The sequence below is a fragment of the Salmo salar genome, chromosome ssa21 (genome assembly GCF_905237065.1).
Source record: "Salmo salar chromosome ssa21, Ssal_v3.1, whole genome shotgun sequence".
Taxonomy (NCBI): domain Eukaryota; kingdom Metazoa; phylum Chordata; class Actinopteri; order Salmoniformes; family Salmonidae; genus Salmo; species Salmo salar.
In genome coordinates, this window is record NC_059462.1 from 26,267,492 (window position 1) to 26,284,740 (window position 17,249).

The window sequence follows — 17,249 nt, forward strand, 5'->3', positions numbered from 1 at the left end:
TGTGCCATGCCCACCACGTCTGTTGACTCATCCAGCTGTAACGCATATAATTCACTGGCTTGTATGCGAAGCAGTAATTGTTTCAAAACATCTCCTGCCATGTCACTGATGCGTTGTGAAACAGTGTTGTTCGATGAAGACATTGTCTGTATAGTTTATTGGGCCCTTTTCCCCCAGCATTGTCCCAGTCATATCCACGGCAGCAGGAAGAATTAAATCCTCCACAATAGTATGGAGCTTGCCTGTCCTAGCCACTCGGTAGCTCAACATATAAGACGCTTCTAGACCCTGTTGCTTTTATACATGTCTTACTACTCGAAAGTCGTCTTAATTCTCGCTCAAAAAACTCCCGTGGCTTGTAGTTCCTGTCTGTTGTTCGGTGCTTTCCCGGGTAAGGGGGCAGTAGCTCTTTGGCTGCATCAGATTCACAACTGTTCGAGTCTGTGCTAGCTGGGCTAACAAATGTAGAATTACTGATGCTAGCACAGGATGTGCTCGTGGAAGCAGAACAACTCGTGTCGTCAACAAGTGCAGGTGTAGTACTGCTGGTAGTAGCAGTACTATCAGTAGAACTGGTATGTGTCTTGATGGACGCAGGCCTTACTTTTTTTAACCATTTATCCATTTATCCATTTTCGAGCAAACGGAACGAGCAGCAGCTACGTTTGGCTACATACGGACCGTTAATGGAATTCCCGCGAGAGATTAACGGTTAATGTGATTGGATGTTAATTATTTGACTAGGCTACCTGTATTTGACATTGTGTTATTATTTCTCTTAACACTAGATGGTTTAATTACATTTTTGGCTGTGAAACGAGGCTACTCAGGTGAGAAAGAAACCTCACCCAAATGTATAGCCCCGTTGGAAAATATAAATGTGAATGACTGTTTGAAAATGTGAAGAAAAAAAATACAAATAAATATATAGTTTTTCAATGTGAATCATATTTTTATTTAGCGTACCCTCGACGGCATTGCCATATGCATACCCCAGTTTGGGAATACCTGGTGTAGAGAATAATCTAAATCCCTGTGAAATATTGTCACGTCCTGACCAGTATAGAGGATATTTTGTTATTGTAGTTTGGTCAGGACGAGGCAGAGGGTAGTGTATTTATGTATTTCGGGGGTTTTTTGGTCACTGGTTTATGTGTGTTTTCTATGGGTATGTTCTAGGTTAGTTTTTCTATGTGTAGGTTGAGTGCTGGACTCTCAATTGGAGGCAGGTGTTTCTAGTTGCCTCTGATTGGGAGTCCTATAAATAGGTGTGTGTTTTGTTTGTTGACTTGTGGGTATTTGTTTGAGAGCACTGCTTCTGTTGAGCCTGCTTCTCTGTTCCTGTCGGTAGTTTGTTTATTGTTTTTCCGTGGTGTTCACATTTATGTATAATAAATATGTTGAGCACGCAACCCGCTGCGCCTTGGTCCCATTCTCTCTTCAACGACAGCTGTGACAAATATATTTTCCATAACCAAAAATATTGTATTTTCAGCTGTTTGAAGCTGGTGTACAAAACTGAAAGTAAAAGACACAAAAAATGTAACTTAAGGGAAGCATAGAAATAGCGGACATAGAACAGATCTACTGCTTCTTAAGACTTGCTTTCAATGAGATTGACCGATCTATAACACACATGTGAATTTGGTCGGGTCGCCCAAAAAGTGACATATTGCAACTTTAAGATACATTTTGGTAATTAACTGTCCACTGATCAGCACAGCAATTGATAAAACAGAACCATGTTCGAAACACAAGTGGTTCTGAGCTTATGTCAATATTAAACAGGTGAGCTAACAGTTACAGAAATCAGGAATGAAGACAGGCTCTATCTATCTAAGCTACTGTGTCCAACAGCTACTGTGTTCTGTTGTTTTGCTGGGTACCTACTGACCAAAAAACAATGATATTATGATTATTATTTTTCAATGACATGTATTGCTAAAATAAAGGTTTAAGGAAATACATGCATGCACCACATTACCACAAGACAAAACAACTCAACCAAGCCTGATGGACTTGTAAGTATAAAAGCAAAGCTTGCTTTCATTTAATTAAAAAAAGCATGAGAAGGTTGCGTAATGGGATAATGTCTTACTGTGGTGTGTGAAGAATCCAATAATTTACCTTGTATACAGTACAAATCACATTATTTTGGAAACACCTCCTCTAAGAGTATGAATGAAGCTGTTTGAAAAGGTTTTGATTGCTAAGCAACCTGCCTACACATAGTTTGAAGTACAATACCAACATAGCTACTGTAGTAGGTCAAAGCTGTGTGCTGGAAATTCTTGGTAGAGTGTTGGTGGAATAGCCATTGTGGTGCTCATGCGAATCCCTTTCTTTTTAATAATAACTGAAATATCGCATTTACATAAGTATTCAGACCCTTTACTCAGTACTTTGTTGAAGCACCTTTGACAACGATTACAGCCTTGAGTCTTCTTGGGTATAATGCTACAAGCTTGGCACATGTGTATTTGTGGAGTTTCTCCCATTCTTCTCTGCAGATCCTCTCAAGCTCTGTCAGGTTGGATGGGGAGTGTCGCTGCACAGCTATTTTCAGGTCTCTCCAGAGATGTTTGATCGCGTTCAATTCTGGGCTCTGGCTGGGCCACTCAAGGACATTCAGAGACTTGCCCCGAAGCCACTCCTGCGTTGCCTTGGCTGTGTGCTTAGGGTCGTTCCCCTGTTGGAAGGTCAACCTTCGCCCCAGTCTGAGGTTCTGATCGCTCTGGAGCAGGTTTCCCTCAAGGATTTCTCTGTACTGTTGCTCCATTTATCTTTCCCTCGATCCTGACTAGTCTCCCGGTCCCAGGATTCACAAGATTCTCTGGTCTGATGAAACCAAAGATTGAGCTCTTTGGCCAGAATGCCAAACGCCATGTCTGGCGGAAACCTGGCACCATCCCTACGGTGAAGCATGGTGGTGGCAGCATCATGCTTGGGGATGTTTTTCAGCGGCATCCTTTAGGTGCCTTTTGGCAAACTCCAAGCGGGCTGTCAGGTGCCTTTTACTGAGGAGTGGCTTTCATCTGGCCACTCTACCATAGAATCCTGAGTGATGGAGTGCTGCAGAGATGGGAGAACCTTCCAGAAGGTCAACCATCTCCACAGAGGAACTCTGGAGCTCTGTCAGAGTGACCATCGAGTTCTTGGTCACCCTCCCTGACCAAGACCCTTCTCGCCTGATTACTCAGTTTGGCCGGGTGGCCATCTCTAGGAAGAGTCTTGGTGGTTCCAAACTTCTTCAATCTAAGAATGATGGATGCCACTGTGTTCTTGGGGACCTTCAATGCTGCAGAAATGTTTTGGTACCCTTCTCCAGATCTGTGCCTCAACACAATCCTGTCTTGGAGCTCTACGGATAATTACGTAGACCTCATGGCTTGGTTTTTTCTCTGACATGCACTGTCAACTGTGGGACCTTATATAGACAGGTGTGTGCCTTTCCAAATCATTTCCAATCAATTGAATTTACCACAGGTGGACTCCAATCAAGTTGTAGAAACATCTCAAGTATGATCAATGGAAACAGGATGCACCTGAGCTCAATTTCGAGACTCATAGCAAAGGGTCTGAATAATTATGTAAATAAGGTATCTGTTTTTTATTTTTAACACATTTGCAAAAAATTCTAAAAACCTGTTTTTGCTTTGTGAGTATGGGGTATTGTGTGTAGATGGATTAAATATACCATTTCATCAATTTTAGAAAAAGTCTGCAACGAAACAAAATGTGGAAAAGGGGTCTGAATACTTTCCGAATGCACTGTATATCCATAAAAATGATGCCAGCTGATTCATGATTTCGACTGGCTGAGAACAGCTGCCTGCCTGTCTGTCTCGTCCCGATACGACACATTCATTACTATGGGACAGCTGGAGATCCAATTTGAGCTCCTAAAATCACACTTAAACCCCCCCCCCCAAAAAAACCTGGATGTTCTTAGTCCACAACAATGCTTAAACCACATCAGACCACTTTTGAGGTCTGGGAATAATCTAAGGAATGTCTATTTTTGGGTGTAGTTATTCTTTACAGTAATTCAAGTGTGCACCAGCCAGAGACCGTTGTTTGGTTAGCAATATTTCTGTAGCGCTCATGTGATTGCAGAGTTTGCAAAACAAATGGCTACTGAATTGACGCAAATAATCATAAGGCATAGGCTACTTTGTAGTTAACATTTAACTGAGAAGGTTTTTAGGGAAACCTTTCCATCTCTACCAGAAGGTTAGTATTAGAATCATTGCTAAAGTGTAGACATACGCACACAAACAACAGAGAGATAAGGATCAACCTAGAGGAAACCTGTTTTACATTAGGATGCATGTACCTGTCACTGTGGGAGCCCTTTTTTCAATGGCATCCATTTTTTTTTATAACCTAGGGCCTTTGTAGGACTATGTTCTTTGGCTTGCATCCAAACTATAAACATGAGAGAGAAAGAGAAAGAAGAGAGAGAAAGAGAGAGACAGACATGCACAAAAACAGAGAAGGGGACAAACCGAGACAGAGAGAGCGGGAAAGAGAGAGAGACAGATACAAAGAGAGAGTTGAGAATGTGAAGCATGCATAACAGCGAAATAGCACCCTCGAGCGTCTTGAGGGGCCCTCCATTCGGGGCTGAGAGAATCATAGAACAAACACGACAAAGACACACACACACACACACACACACACACACACACACACACACGTCTGCACTGCAGTCGGCAGAACAGGGCTGATGTGAGTGACCTTCCACAGTGACAGTGTTGCCCATGGGAGAGATATGCACAGGGAGCTTTCAACCTGATTAATAATGAAGACCAGAGCCTGTTTTCCCAAAAGCATTTTAAGCCTAAGTTCACCGTTATATCAGAGCCGTCTCCAAAAACAATCGTTACTAAAGTTGCACGTAAAGACCCTTGTTATCTACCTCAGACCAATCGTAGAACAGCTAAGTTAGATGCTTTGTGCATTACTTTATACACAGAATCAAGAAGTTGTTTTGTCTTCCTGTGACTGCCGAGAACACCAGAACCAAGTTCACTTCAAATACAAAGTAACCAATGTCTTTGCAATTGTTACAAACCCTGGATAAAAATATGCTTCAAATGAAAATTGAGATGACTGCATTAAAAGAAAAATACAGTATAGGCTACATCCTTTTATACATGCATCTAGCAGCAAAGGGGGGACCAACTCCATATTAATGGCAATAATTTTGGAATGAGATGTTTGACGAGCAGTTGTACTTTTGGTCATGTATACTACATGACCAAAAGTACAACTGCTCGTCAAACATCTCATTCCAAAATTATTGCCATTAATATGGAGTTGGTCCCCCCTTTGCTGCTTAAACAGCCTCCACTCTTCTAGGAAAGCTTTCCACTAGATGTTGGAACATTGCTGCTGGGATTTGCTTCCATTCAGCCACAAGAGCATTTGGGATGTCGGGCACTGATGTTGGGCGATTAGACCTGGCTCGCAGTTGGCGTTCCAATTCATCCCAAAGGTGTTCGATGGGGTTGAGGTCAGGGTTCTGTGCAGGCCAGTCAAGTTCTTCCACACCAATCTTGACAAAATGTCTGTATGGACCTCGTTTTGTGCACAGTCATTGTCATGCTGAAACAGGATAGGGCCTTCCACAAACTGTTGCCACAAAGTTGGAAGCACAGAATAGTCTAGAATGTCATTGTATGCTGTAGCATTAGCATTTCCCTTCATTGGAACTAAGGAGCCTAGCCCGAACCATGAAAAACAGCCCCAGACCATTCTTTCTCCTCCACCAAACTTTACAGTTGGCACTATACATTGGGGAAGGTAGCGTTCTCCTGGCATCCGCCAAACCCAGATTCATCAGTCGGACTGACAGATGGCGAAGCGTGATTCATCACTTCCACTGCTCCAGAGTCCAATGGCAGCGAGCTTTACACCACTCCAGCCGACGCTTGGCATGGTGCATGGGGATCTTAGGCTTGTGTGCGACTGCTCAGCCCCGGAAACCCATTTCATAAAACTCCCGACTAACAGTTATTGTACTAACGTTGCTTCCAGAGGCAGTTCGGAACTTAGTGGGGGGTGTTGCAACCGAGGACAGATGATTTTTACACAATACGCTCTTCAAGCCCTCAGTGGTCCCGTTCGGTGAGCTTGTGTGGCCTACCACTTTGCGGCTGAGCCGTTGTTCCTCCTAGACGTTTCCACTTCACAATAACAGCACTTACAGTTGACCGGGGCAACTCTAGCAGGGCAGAAATTTGACAAACTGATTTGTTGGAAAGGTGGCTGAGTTACTAAGCTCTTCAGTAAGGCCATTCTACTGCCAATGTTTGTCTATGGAGATTGCATGGCTTGGTGCTCGATTTTATACACCTGTCAGCAACGGTGTGGCTGAAATAGCCAGATCCACAAATTTATAGGGGTATCCACATACTTTTGTATATATAGCATTTCAATCACATTGAAATACATTTTATGATAATTAAATGTAGTTATATTTTTGTAATTGTAGGCTACGGTCTGAAAATGTTGCCTCAATATCTTTCATGATGTGTAACAAGAAGTGCGCAATGATGTGCCTAATCTTGATTGAGTGCATTTTTATAGGTCAATTATAGGGCAATGCTTATAACTATTAGAAAAAGCTGCCTCGATATTTGCAGCCATAGGAGATATCTCTCTAGAAGCTGATCCGTCGTCAGTATTGTGGAATAATTTGAAGGTTAAGGTAAGATTTTATTGGAGAAAGCTGATCTGAGAGCAGCGTTGCTTTTCTTTCGATCCTATCAGTATCGACACGTCGTGACGCACTTAGCAAACGTTCTCCCAGCTTGGTGTTTTGTGAAAGGCGTGTTACATCTTCGGCCGTTGTAGGAACGATGCATCATTAAAACACTCGTAAGCCTAAATTCCATCGCTATCGGGAAACTGGGACGCTAGATTTCAATCACACCCACCACTGCAATGTTTACACTGTGGCTTTGTTTACAAACTAGTAACCACACACACACACTTCTTATCCTACCAATACTATAGTTTTTTCAGTTTCACATTATTTTGTTTGACCATGGGATAAAGGCCTACTGTAAAAACTAACACGGGATGAATTAATTTGCGCACCTAATTGCCATATTTACATAATACAGTGCCTTGCAAAAGTATTCAACCCCTTGGCGTTTTTCCCATTTTGTTACATTACAACCCGTAATTTAAATAGATTTTTATTTGGATTTCAAGTAATGGACATACACAAAATAGTCCAAATTGGTGAAATGAAATAAAAATAAAACTTGTTTCAGAAAAGAAAAACTGGGAAAAGTGGTGCGTGCATATGTATTCACCTCCTTTGCTATGAAGCCCCTAAATAAGCCCCTAAACAACCAATTACCTCCAGAAGTCAGATAATTACTTAAATAAAGTCCACCTGTGTGCAATCTAAGCGTCACGATCTGTCACATGATCTCAGTATACAGTTAAAGTCTACATACACCTTAGCCAAATACATTTAAACTCAGTTTTCCTAGTAAAAATTCCCTGTCTTACGTCAGTTAGGATCGCCACTTTATTTTAAGAATGTGAAATGTCAGAAAAATAGTAGAGAGACTGATTTCAGCTTTTATTTCTTTGATCTCATTCCCAGTGGGTCAGAAGTTTATATACACTCATACATTAGTATTTGGTAGCATTGAATTTAAATTGTTTAACTTGGGTTGAACGTTTCAAGTAGCCTTCCACAAGCTTCCCACAATAAGTTGGGTGAATTTTGGCCTATTCCACCTGACAGAGCTGCTGTAACTGAGTCAGTTTTCTAGGCCTCCCTGCTCGCACACGCTTTTTCAGTATTGCCCACAAATTTTCTATGGGATTGAGGTCAGGATTTTGTGATGGCCACTCCAATACCTTGACTTTGTTGTCCTTAAGCCATTTTGCCACAACTTTGGAAGTATGCTTGGGGTCATTGTCTATTTGGAAGACCGATTTGCGACCAAGCTTTAACTTCCTGACTGATGTCTTGAGATGTTGCTTCAATATATCCACCTACTTTTCCTCCCTCATGATGCCATCTATTTTGTGAAGTGCACCAGTCCCTGCTGCAGCAAAGCACCCCCACAACATGATGCCGCCACCCCCATCCTTCACGGTTGGGATGGTGTTCTTCGGCTTGCAAGTGTCCCCCTTTTTCCTCCAAACATAACAATGGTCATTATGGGCAAACAGTTCTATTTTTGTTTCATCAGGCCAGCGGACAATTCTCCAAAAAGTACAATCTTTGTCCCCATGTGCAGTTGCAAACCATTGTCTGGCTTTTTTATGGCGGTTTTGGAGCAGTGGCTTTTTCCTTGCTGAGCGGCCTTTCAGGTTATGTCGATATAGGACTCGTTTCACTGTGGATATAGATACTTTTGTACTTGTTTCCTCCAGCATCTTCACAAGGTCCTTTGTTGTTCTGGGATTGATTTGCACTTTTCGCACCAAAGTACATTCATCTCTAGGAGACAGAACGCGTCTCCTTCCTAAGCGGTATGATGGCTGTGTGGTCCCATGGTGTTTATACTTGCGTACTCTTGTTTGTACAGATGAACGTGGTACCTTCAGGCGTTTGGAAATTGCTCCAAAGGATGAACCAGACTTGTGGAGGTCTACAATTTTTTTTCTGAGGTCTTGGCTGATTTCTTTTGATTCTCCCATGATGTCAAGCAAAGAGGCACTGAGTTTGAAGGTAGGCCTTGAAATACATCCACAGGTACACCTCCAATTGACTCAAATGATGTCAATTAGCCTATCAGAAGCTTCTAAAGCCATGACATCATTTTCTGGAATTTTCCAAGGTTTTTAAAGGCACAGTCAACTTAGTGCATGTAAACTTCTTACCCACTGGAATTGTGATACAGTGAATTATAAGTGAAATAATCTGTCTGTAAACAATTTTTGGAAAAATGACTTGTGTCATGCACAAAGTAGATGTCCTAACCGACTTGCCAAAACTATAGTTTGTTAACAAGAAATGTGTGGAGTGGTTGAAAAATTAGTTTTAATGACTCCAACCTAAGTGTATGTAAACTTCCGACTTCAACGGTATATATACACACACCTGTTCTGAAGGGCCCCAGAGTCTGCAACACCACAAAGCAAGGGGCACCACCAAGCAAGCGGCACCATGAAGACCAAAGAGCTCGCTAAACAGTTCAGGGACAAATTTGTGGAGAAGTACAGATCAGGGTTGGGTTATCAAAAATATCCGAAACTTTGAACATCCCACGGAGCACCACTAAATCCATTATTCAAAAATGGAAAGAATATGGGACCACAACAAACCTGCCAAGAGAGGGCCACCCACTAAAACTCACAGACCAGACAAGGAGGGCATTAATCAGAGGCAACAAAGAGACCAAAGATAACCCTGAAGGAGCTGCAAAGCTCTACAGCAGAGATTGGAGTATCTGTCCATAGGACCACTTTAAGCCATACACTCCACAGAGCTGGGCTTTACGGAAGAGTGGCCAGAAAAAAAGCCATTGCTTAATGAAAAAAATAAGTAAACATATTTTGTGTTTGCCAAAAGGCATGTGGGAGACGCCCCAAACATATGGAAGAAGGTCCTCTGGTCAGATGATAATAAAATTGAGCTTTTTGGCCATCAAGGAAAACGTTATGTCTGGCGCAAACCCAACACCTCGCATCACCCCGAGAACACCATCCCCACAGTGAAGCATGGTGGTGGCAGGATCATGCTGTGGGCATGTCTTTCATTGGTAGGGACTGAGAAACTGGTCTGAATTGAAGGAATGATGGATGGCGCTAAATACAGGGAAATTCTTGAGGGAAACCTGTTTCAGTCTTCCAGAGATTTGAGAAAGGGATGGAGGTTCATCTTCCAGCAGGACAATGACCCTAAGCATCCTGCTAAAGCAACACTCGAGTGGTTCAAGGGGAAACATTTAAATGTCTTGAAATGGCCTAGTCAAAGACCAGAACTCAATCCAATTGAGAATCTGTGGTATGACTTAAAGATTGCTGTACACCAGTGGAACCCATCCAACTTGAAGGAGCTGGAGCAGTTTTGCCTTGAAGAATGGGCAAAAATCCCAGAGTCTAGACATACCCCAAGAGACTTGCAGCTGTAATTGTTGCAAAAGGTGGCTCTACAAAGTATGGGGATGAATAGTTATACACGCTCAAGTTCTGTTTTTTTGTCTTATTTCTTGTTTGTTTCACAAGAAAAAAGATTTTGCATCTTCAAAGTGGTAGGCATGCTGTGTAAATCAAATGATACAAACCCCCCAAAAATCCATTTTAATTCCAGGTTGTAAGGCAACAAAATAGGAAAAATGCCAAGGGGGTGAATACTTTCACAAGCCACTGTATGTTTGCATCTGTGCAAAATGTGTATCCGGGTTGGGGTTGATTCTATTTTGATCCAGTAAATTCAGGAAGTGATTAGAAATTTAAATTTAATGATTGAAAAATCAAATGCCCTATATATGGGTTAGCCTATTAGGCCTACTTTTCATCTGACAAAAGATCTGTTAATTCTGTGACAGATTTTGATCTAGGCCTATTTAGTAACTGGGCATCTTTAACAAGGTTGGCTGATAAGGAAGACAGCTTCCGGTGTCGGTTGGGAGCGATTGCATGTCTGCCAAACAGTGGTTTATGTGGGCTCTTGGCTGGACAACATTACTGCAGCATTCCTGTGTAAAGTAGGCCACTGCACTGTCTGTCTGTCTACACCTGATGACAACTTGGAGCCGAGCCGGGTGGTTCATATGAGATACCTTTAGATACAGACAATAAGAAGATGGACACACAGACAGACCATAGAAACATACGCACAAATCATAAAACATTGGATCAGATTGCAAAGCCATTACTCTATTGTTCATGTGTAAATTAGGTGATTGCTTTTTCTGTCTATATACACCCGATGACAACTTTGAGCCAGGTGTTTTGTGTGAGATGCTGTTTCAATAGCCTACATACAAAGACAGACATTAAGACACACATACAATTTTGGATCTGATTGCAATGCTTTCCAGCACTGCCCATAGTGTGCCCAGTGTGTGTAGCATCAGTGCGCTGATACTGAGGAAATGACCACTGCTGATGATATTCTGTACCATTAGAACACAATTATAAGAGAGAGAGAGTGAGCACGGTTACATGCGCACACAACAATGACATTATTGTGGATAGTCAGGTTAATATAATAGGTAGTTTAAAAAGTATACATGGTTTGCAAGAAAGATTTCCCTAATAATCCTGTTTTCATTAAATAAACCTACTGATGGGACTTTTGACAAACGTGAAAACGAATTATAAGATGCATACTTCACTCGCGGGTAAAAGGCGCTGCATGGTCAATCTGTCGTCTGCATTGGCCGTGCAACATTTACGGTGATGTGGCCTCTAAAGAAGTCAGGGTATTCATCCTTCTTGCGCTTCGTGGAGCAGCGCAGAACTGTTGTGAATGAAGTTGTCAAGGAAGTGAGTTTGTGTTTATACAGAAACTTATGCCAACCAATCATGTCAATGTGGAGCTTTACGGAGCCCTCCTTATTGTTACAATATTTGAGCGGATACGGAGGTCATTTTGGCCCCTGCATGACTACGGAGGCTCTGCAATTGCGTCACACCATCCATATGGCATCTCCGACATTTTCGGATCAAGCATAAATTAGCTTTAAGAGGGAAGTTTGCGCTAACGTTACCCGAGGCTGGCACATGCGCAGATCAAATGCATCACTGGAACGCCAATTAAGATGTCCAAATAAGATTGTTCAGAAAACCAGGTGTTTTAATCGGTGTATACTTACTTCGATTATGACCTTATGCCGATTAAGATAAGCAGAGTATGGTGTTTACATGACTGTCATAATCAGTTTAATATCGAATTATTAGTGTGCATGTAAATGTACTCAGTAAGATACCAAACACACACACCATAGGGAGCCAGTGAACACCAGCTATCACATTATGATAAGGAATTATGGTTAACCAACATTTTCAGCTGTCAAAAGAAAAAACAAAGCTTGCTACTCACTTGTCATAACTCAGTCAGTCAAAGGAAATGACAACACCAATGCCACACTTGGCCAGCATACACAAGTTGTTAGCCAGCATGATATTAGCTAACCAAACAACTACCTATAGTATGGCACCCATTTTAATACCAGTCGGTCACTAACCAGCCGACCAGATAAGTAACAAATGAATTGCTTAAAGCTGCCAGCACTAGTCACGTGTATTACTGGTAAACACAGACGGTTAGAATAAACGATGGATCTGTCAACAAAAATGCAACAGTTAGCATGCTAGCTAGATAACTGGTTATCTCCCCATGCCCATTGCATATTGTTGTTAGGTAGGTACTGTACGAAGCTACTTACACATCGATAGTCGTCAGAATCTGTATTAAAGAAAATACAGCGTCTACTGTCGTTATTTAATGGAATTATATTGTTACTATCCATTTCTTTTTACAATTTGCTAGCAATGTTTTGATGTTTGGACGTCGCAACACATCATGTGAAACTTGATGACATCAACTTCCTAGCTAGCTACAGTACATGGCTAAGGACAAACAGAATGGACGCTGCAAACGCAAAGAGATCTTCTTCTTTGGTATTATGTCGTTCGAACATTTTGTTTGTTCATGCCGCCACCTACTGTGCGGTAGTGCGTGGTCGACACGTGACATTTGGACATTTTTATTATACAAAAATAAAAGGAATTGGGAAAAGGAAACAATTGCACCACTAACCCTACACCTATATACCACTATTTCATAAAAACTTAAATTCACCACCCCATTCCACTACTTTGACCCTAACTGATTAACCAACAGTGCAGTTCAAGAAGAGTTAAGAAAATATTTACCAAATAAACGAAAGTAAAACAATTATAAAAAGTAACACAATAAAATTACAATAACATGGCTATATACAGGGGGTACCGAGTCAGTGTGCGAGGTACAGGTTAGTTGAGGTAATTTGTACATGTAGGTAGGGGTGAAGTGACTATGCATAGATAATAACAGCGAGTAGGAGCAGTGTACAAAACAAATGGAGGGGGATCAATGTAAATAGTCTGGTGGTCATTTGATTAATTGTTCAGCAGTCTTATGGCCTGGGGATAGAAGCTGTTAAGGAGCCTTTTGATCCTAGACTTAGCGCTCCGGTACCGCTTGCTGTGCGGTAGCAGAGAACCAGTCTATGACTTGGGTGACTGGAGTCTCTGACAATTTTATGGGATTTCCTCTGACACCGCCTATTATATAGGTCCTGGATGGCAGGATGCTTGGCCCCAGTGATGTACTGGGCCGTACGCACTACCCTCTGTAATGCCTTACGCTCAGATCCCGAGCAGTTGCTATACCAGGCAGTGAATCAACCAGTCAGGATGCTCTCGATGGTGCAGCTGTAGAACTTTTTGAGGATCTGGGAACCCATGCCAAATCTTTTCAGTCTCCTGAGGGGGAAAAGGTTTTGTCGTGCCCTCTTCACGACTGTCTTGGTGTGTTTGGACCATGATAGTTCGTTGGTGATGTGGACACCAAGGAACTTGAAACTCTCAACCCGCTCCACTACAGACCAGTCGATGTTAATGGGGGCCTGTTTGGCCCGCCTTTTCCTGTAGTCCACGATCAGCTCCTTTGTCTTGCTCACGTTGAGGGAGAGGTTGTTGACCTGGCAGCACACTGCCAGTTCTAAAGACCTCCTCCCTATAGGCTGTCTCATCGTTGTCGGTGATCAGGCCTACCACTGTTGTGTCGTCAGCAAACTTAATGGCAACCATGGCAATGAATGCGAAGAACTTAAATACATTTAATTTTATCTTTGAAACATTTCATTGAAATACTGTAGAATTCCATTCATTCCTATGGATGACTACTCCTACTGAGGAGTGCCAAGATGGCTGACAGGTGGCTTCAAAGCCTCTCAATGACCAATACATAACATCAGCAATCTAGGGCTTATATACAATACTTTATTGGTATTGACCCTTGAGATGAGGTTCTCTCTTCTTAAGCAGACTGTAGCTAACCCTTTCACATGAAATTATACTTGTCAGTATGATGTATGTCTATCTTCATGCATGTGCAAGAGGTAAAGGCTGGTGGCCAGCCAGGCATATGGCAAAATCAAGAGTCACCCTCATTTGTTATAAATATTGAGGTTGTAAATCTTGAACCAACTTATCTGGTTTTCTTATGCAAACTTCCTCCACACGTTCTCATTTTAGAATACAGTAAAACGGTATACTTAAATGTACCATGCTATTCTACTTCAGGCTAACCTCACATTCACCCAACTGGTTATTACCATGTAATTAACCTTGAAATGATTTCCTTGAAATTAATTTCTTCCCTGTCCCTTGAAATGCAAAACACCCTTCAAGGTGTAAGCCATGCATTTTTAGGACCTGCCAGTGCTATAACAACTGCAACATTTTACAGAAGAGGTGAGATAGCTGCTAGCCGATAATAACAAGTTGTTATCATTATCACTGAGGATGTTTTAAAAACTAAATACATACATTTTATTATCAAACACAAACAGAGCAATTTAGCTATACCTTTGGCCTGAAAAGGGATAGGTGACAGAGAAGTGGCATCATGATGAGGAACCCAGAGGAGAGCAAAACCCACATGTTGCAACACTAATTAGAGAGATAGTAGGAGGAAGAATACTGTGTGGGGTGTGACAGCTGTAAAGGCACAGCATGTCTTTAGGTATTTGCCAATGGGTAAGAGGTGTTGCTCTCGGTATCTAGACTTAAACTGGTTCTGTTCTGTTCAATGCTATTGTGCTTCACCACAATGGAATCTGCTGTAGGGGTGGGACTCGAAAACAGAGTTGGTGCTGACCTCATGCCAAAGACATTTTCAGAAACCTGTAATGAAGATTCAGTCTTTCGATATGCAGCAGTTCTGTGTGCTTTTGTATGTGAATATGTATGTATGTGGATATATGGATATATGGTAAGTACAAGGTAATATTGTCAGTTTACGATTGATTTAGTTTAGTTTTATTGTGTAATAAGGTCTGTGTTTGTCTGTGATAGGTGCCCCTTTGTTTGTGTGTGTGTGTGTGTGTGTGTGTGTGTGTGTGTGTGTGTGTGTGTGTGTGTGTGTGTGTGTGTGTGTGTGTGTGTGTGTGTGTGTGTGTGTGTGTGTGTGTGTGTGTGTGTGTGTGTGTGTGTGTGTCTCTGTGTGTGTCTGTGTGTGTGTCTGTGTGCGTGTGTGCGTGTGCGTGCGTGTGTGTGTGTGAAATATGTGTAGAGAGGCCCATTGTTGCCACTAAGCCCCAGCTGCACCCATCACCAATGGTGGCTTCAGAGCTTCAGAGACTGTCACACCCTGGGAACGATGAGGCAACACTGACATGCCTCTGTCTCAGTTCCCTAGAGATGAGGTTACAATGGGACAAAACAGAAGAAACACACACACTACACAGACACCACACACACACACCTACATTCCTCCTCGCCTGTCACTCAGTGACACCTGCTCCCTAACACATTTGTAGCACACAATATTGAATATCCTATGACTGTAATGCTGTGTTATAATGTGAAGTTTATTTGCAATTTGCAATAAAAGTATGTTAGGTGTGGGACAATAAACATTTACATTTACATTTACAAACATAATGATCAAATTGATCAGTTTGCTCGGAAAGTATTCAGACCCCTTGACTTTTTCCACATTTTGTTACGTTACAGCCTTATTCTAAAATTGATTAAATTACATTTATTCCTCATCAATCTACACACAATACCCCATAATGAGTAAGCGAAAACAGGATTGTAGAATTTTTTGGTAAATTCAATTGTTTGGACATTATTTAGAAAGTCACAAACCTGTCTATATAACGTCCCACAGTTGACAGTGCATGTCAAATCAAAAACCTAAGCCATGAGGTCGAAGGAATTGTCTGTAGAGCTCCGATACAGGATTGTGACGAGTAACAGATCTGGGGAAGGGTATCAAAACATGTCTGCAGCATTGAAGGTCCCCAAGAACACATTGGCCGCCATCATTCTTAAATGGAAGAAGTTTGGAACCACCAAGACTCTTCCTAGAGCTGGCCACCCGGCCAAACTGAGCAATCAGGGGAGAAGGGCCTTGGTCAGGGAGGTGACCAAGAACCCGATGGTCACTCTGACAGAACTCTAGAGTTCCTCTGTGGAGATTGGAGAAACTTCCAAAAGGACAACCATCTCTGCAGCACTCCACCAATCAGGCCTTTACTGTAGAGTGGCCAGATGGAAGCCACTCCTCAGTAAAAGGCACACGACAGCCAGCACCTAAAGACTCTCAGACCATGAGAAACAAGATTCTCTGGTCTGATGAAACTAATATTAACTCTTTGGCCTGAATCCCAAGCGTCATGTCTGGAAGAAACCTGGCACCATCCCTACGGTGAAGCATGGTGGTGTGAGCATCATGCTGTGGAGATGTTTTTCAGCAGCAGGGACTGGGAGACTAGTCGGGATTAAGGATTGAGGGAAAGAGCCCGGACTTGAACGCGATCGAACATCTCTGGAGAGACCTAAGAATAGATGTGCAGCGACGCTCCCCATCCAACCTGACAGAGCTTGAGAGGATCTGCAGAGAAGAATGGGAGAAACTCCCCAAATACATTTGTGCCAAGCTTGTAGCGTCATACCCAAGAAGACTTGAGGCTCTAATCGCTGCCAAACGTGCTTCAACAAAGTACTGAGCAAAGGGTCTGAATACAAATGTAAATGTGATATTTCAGTCGTTGTTTCCCCCCCCCCAAAAATCTGAAAACCACTTTTTGCTTTGTCATTATGGGGTATTGTGTGTAGATTGATAAGGGAAAAAACTATTGAATCCCTTTTAGAATAAGGCTGTAACATTACAAAATGTGGAAAAAGTAAAGGGGTCTGAATACTGCACTGTTTTCACGTCCTGACCAGTAAAGGGGATTATTTGTTATTATAGTTTGGTCAGGGCGTGGCAGGGGGTGTTTGTTTTATGTGTTTCGGGGTTTTTGGCTTATGTTCTATGTTAGTATATTTCTATGTTTATTCTAGTATGTCTATTTCTATGTTTAGTTTCTTGGGTTGACCTTCAATTGGAGGCAGCTGTTCCTCGTTGCCTCTAATTGAAGGTCCTATTTAGTAGGGGTGTTTTCTTCCTGTGTTTTGTGGGTGGTTGTTTCCTGTTTTGTGTATGTTGCACCTGACGGGACTGTTTACGGTCGTTTGTTGTTTTTGTTGATTTAAAGTTTAAT

At 42.1% G+C, this 17,249-nt stretch overlaps 1 protein-coding gene across 2 annotated transcripts in view; it reads right to left on the bottom strand.

Annotated features, from left to right (window-relative positions):
• si:dkey-100n23.5 (cyclic AMP receptor-like protein A) overlaps window positions 1-12,568 on the bottom strand; it is a 103,278-nt gene extending 90,710 nt beyond the window's left edge. Inside the window, exon 1 of one of the 2 annotated variants that reach the window (XM_014164938.2) lies at window positions 12,375-12,568. In XM_014164938.2, the coding sequence (XP_014020413.1) occupies window positions 12,375-12,458 (84 nt within the window). In that variant the 5' untranslated portion in view covers window positions 12,459-12,568. The remainder of the gene's footprint in view (window positions 1-12,374) is intronic. The other variant, XM_014164939.2, reaches the window with a different exon arrangement.
• Between the last annotated feature and the right edge of the window lie 4,681 nt (window positions 12,569-17,249).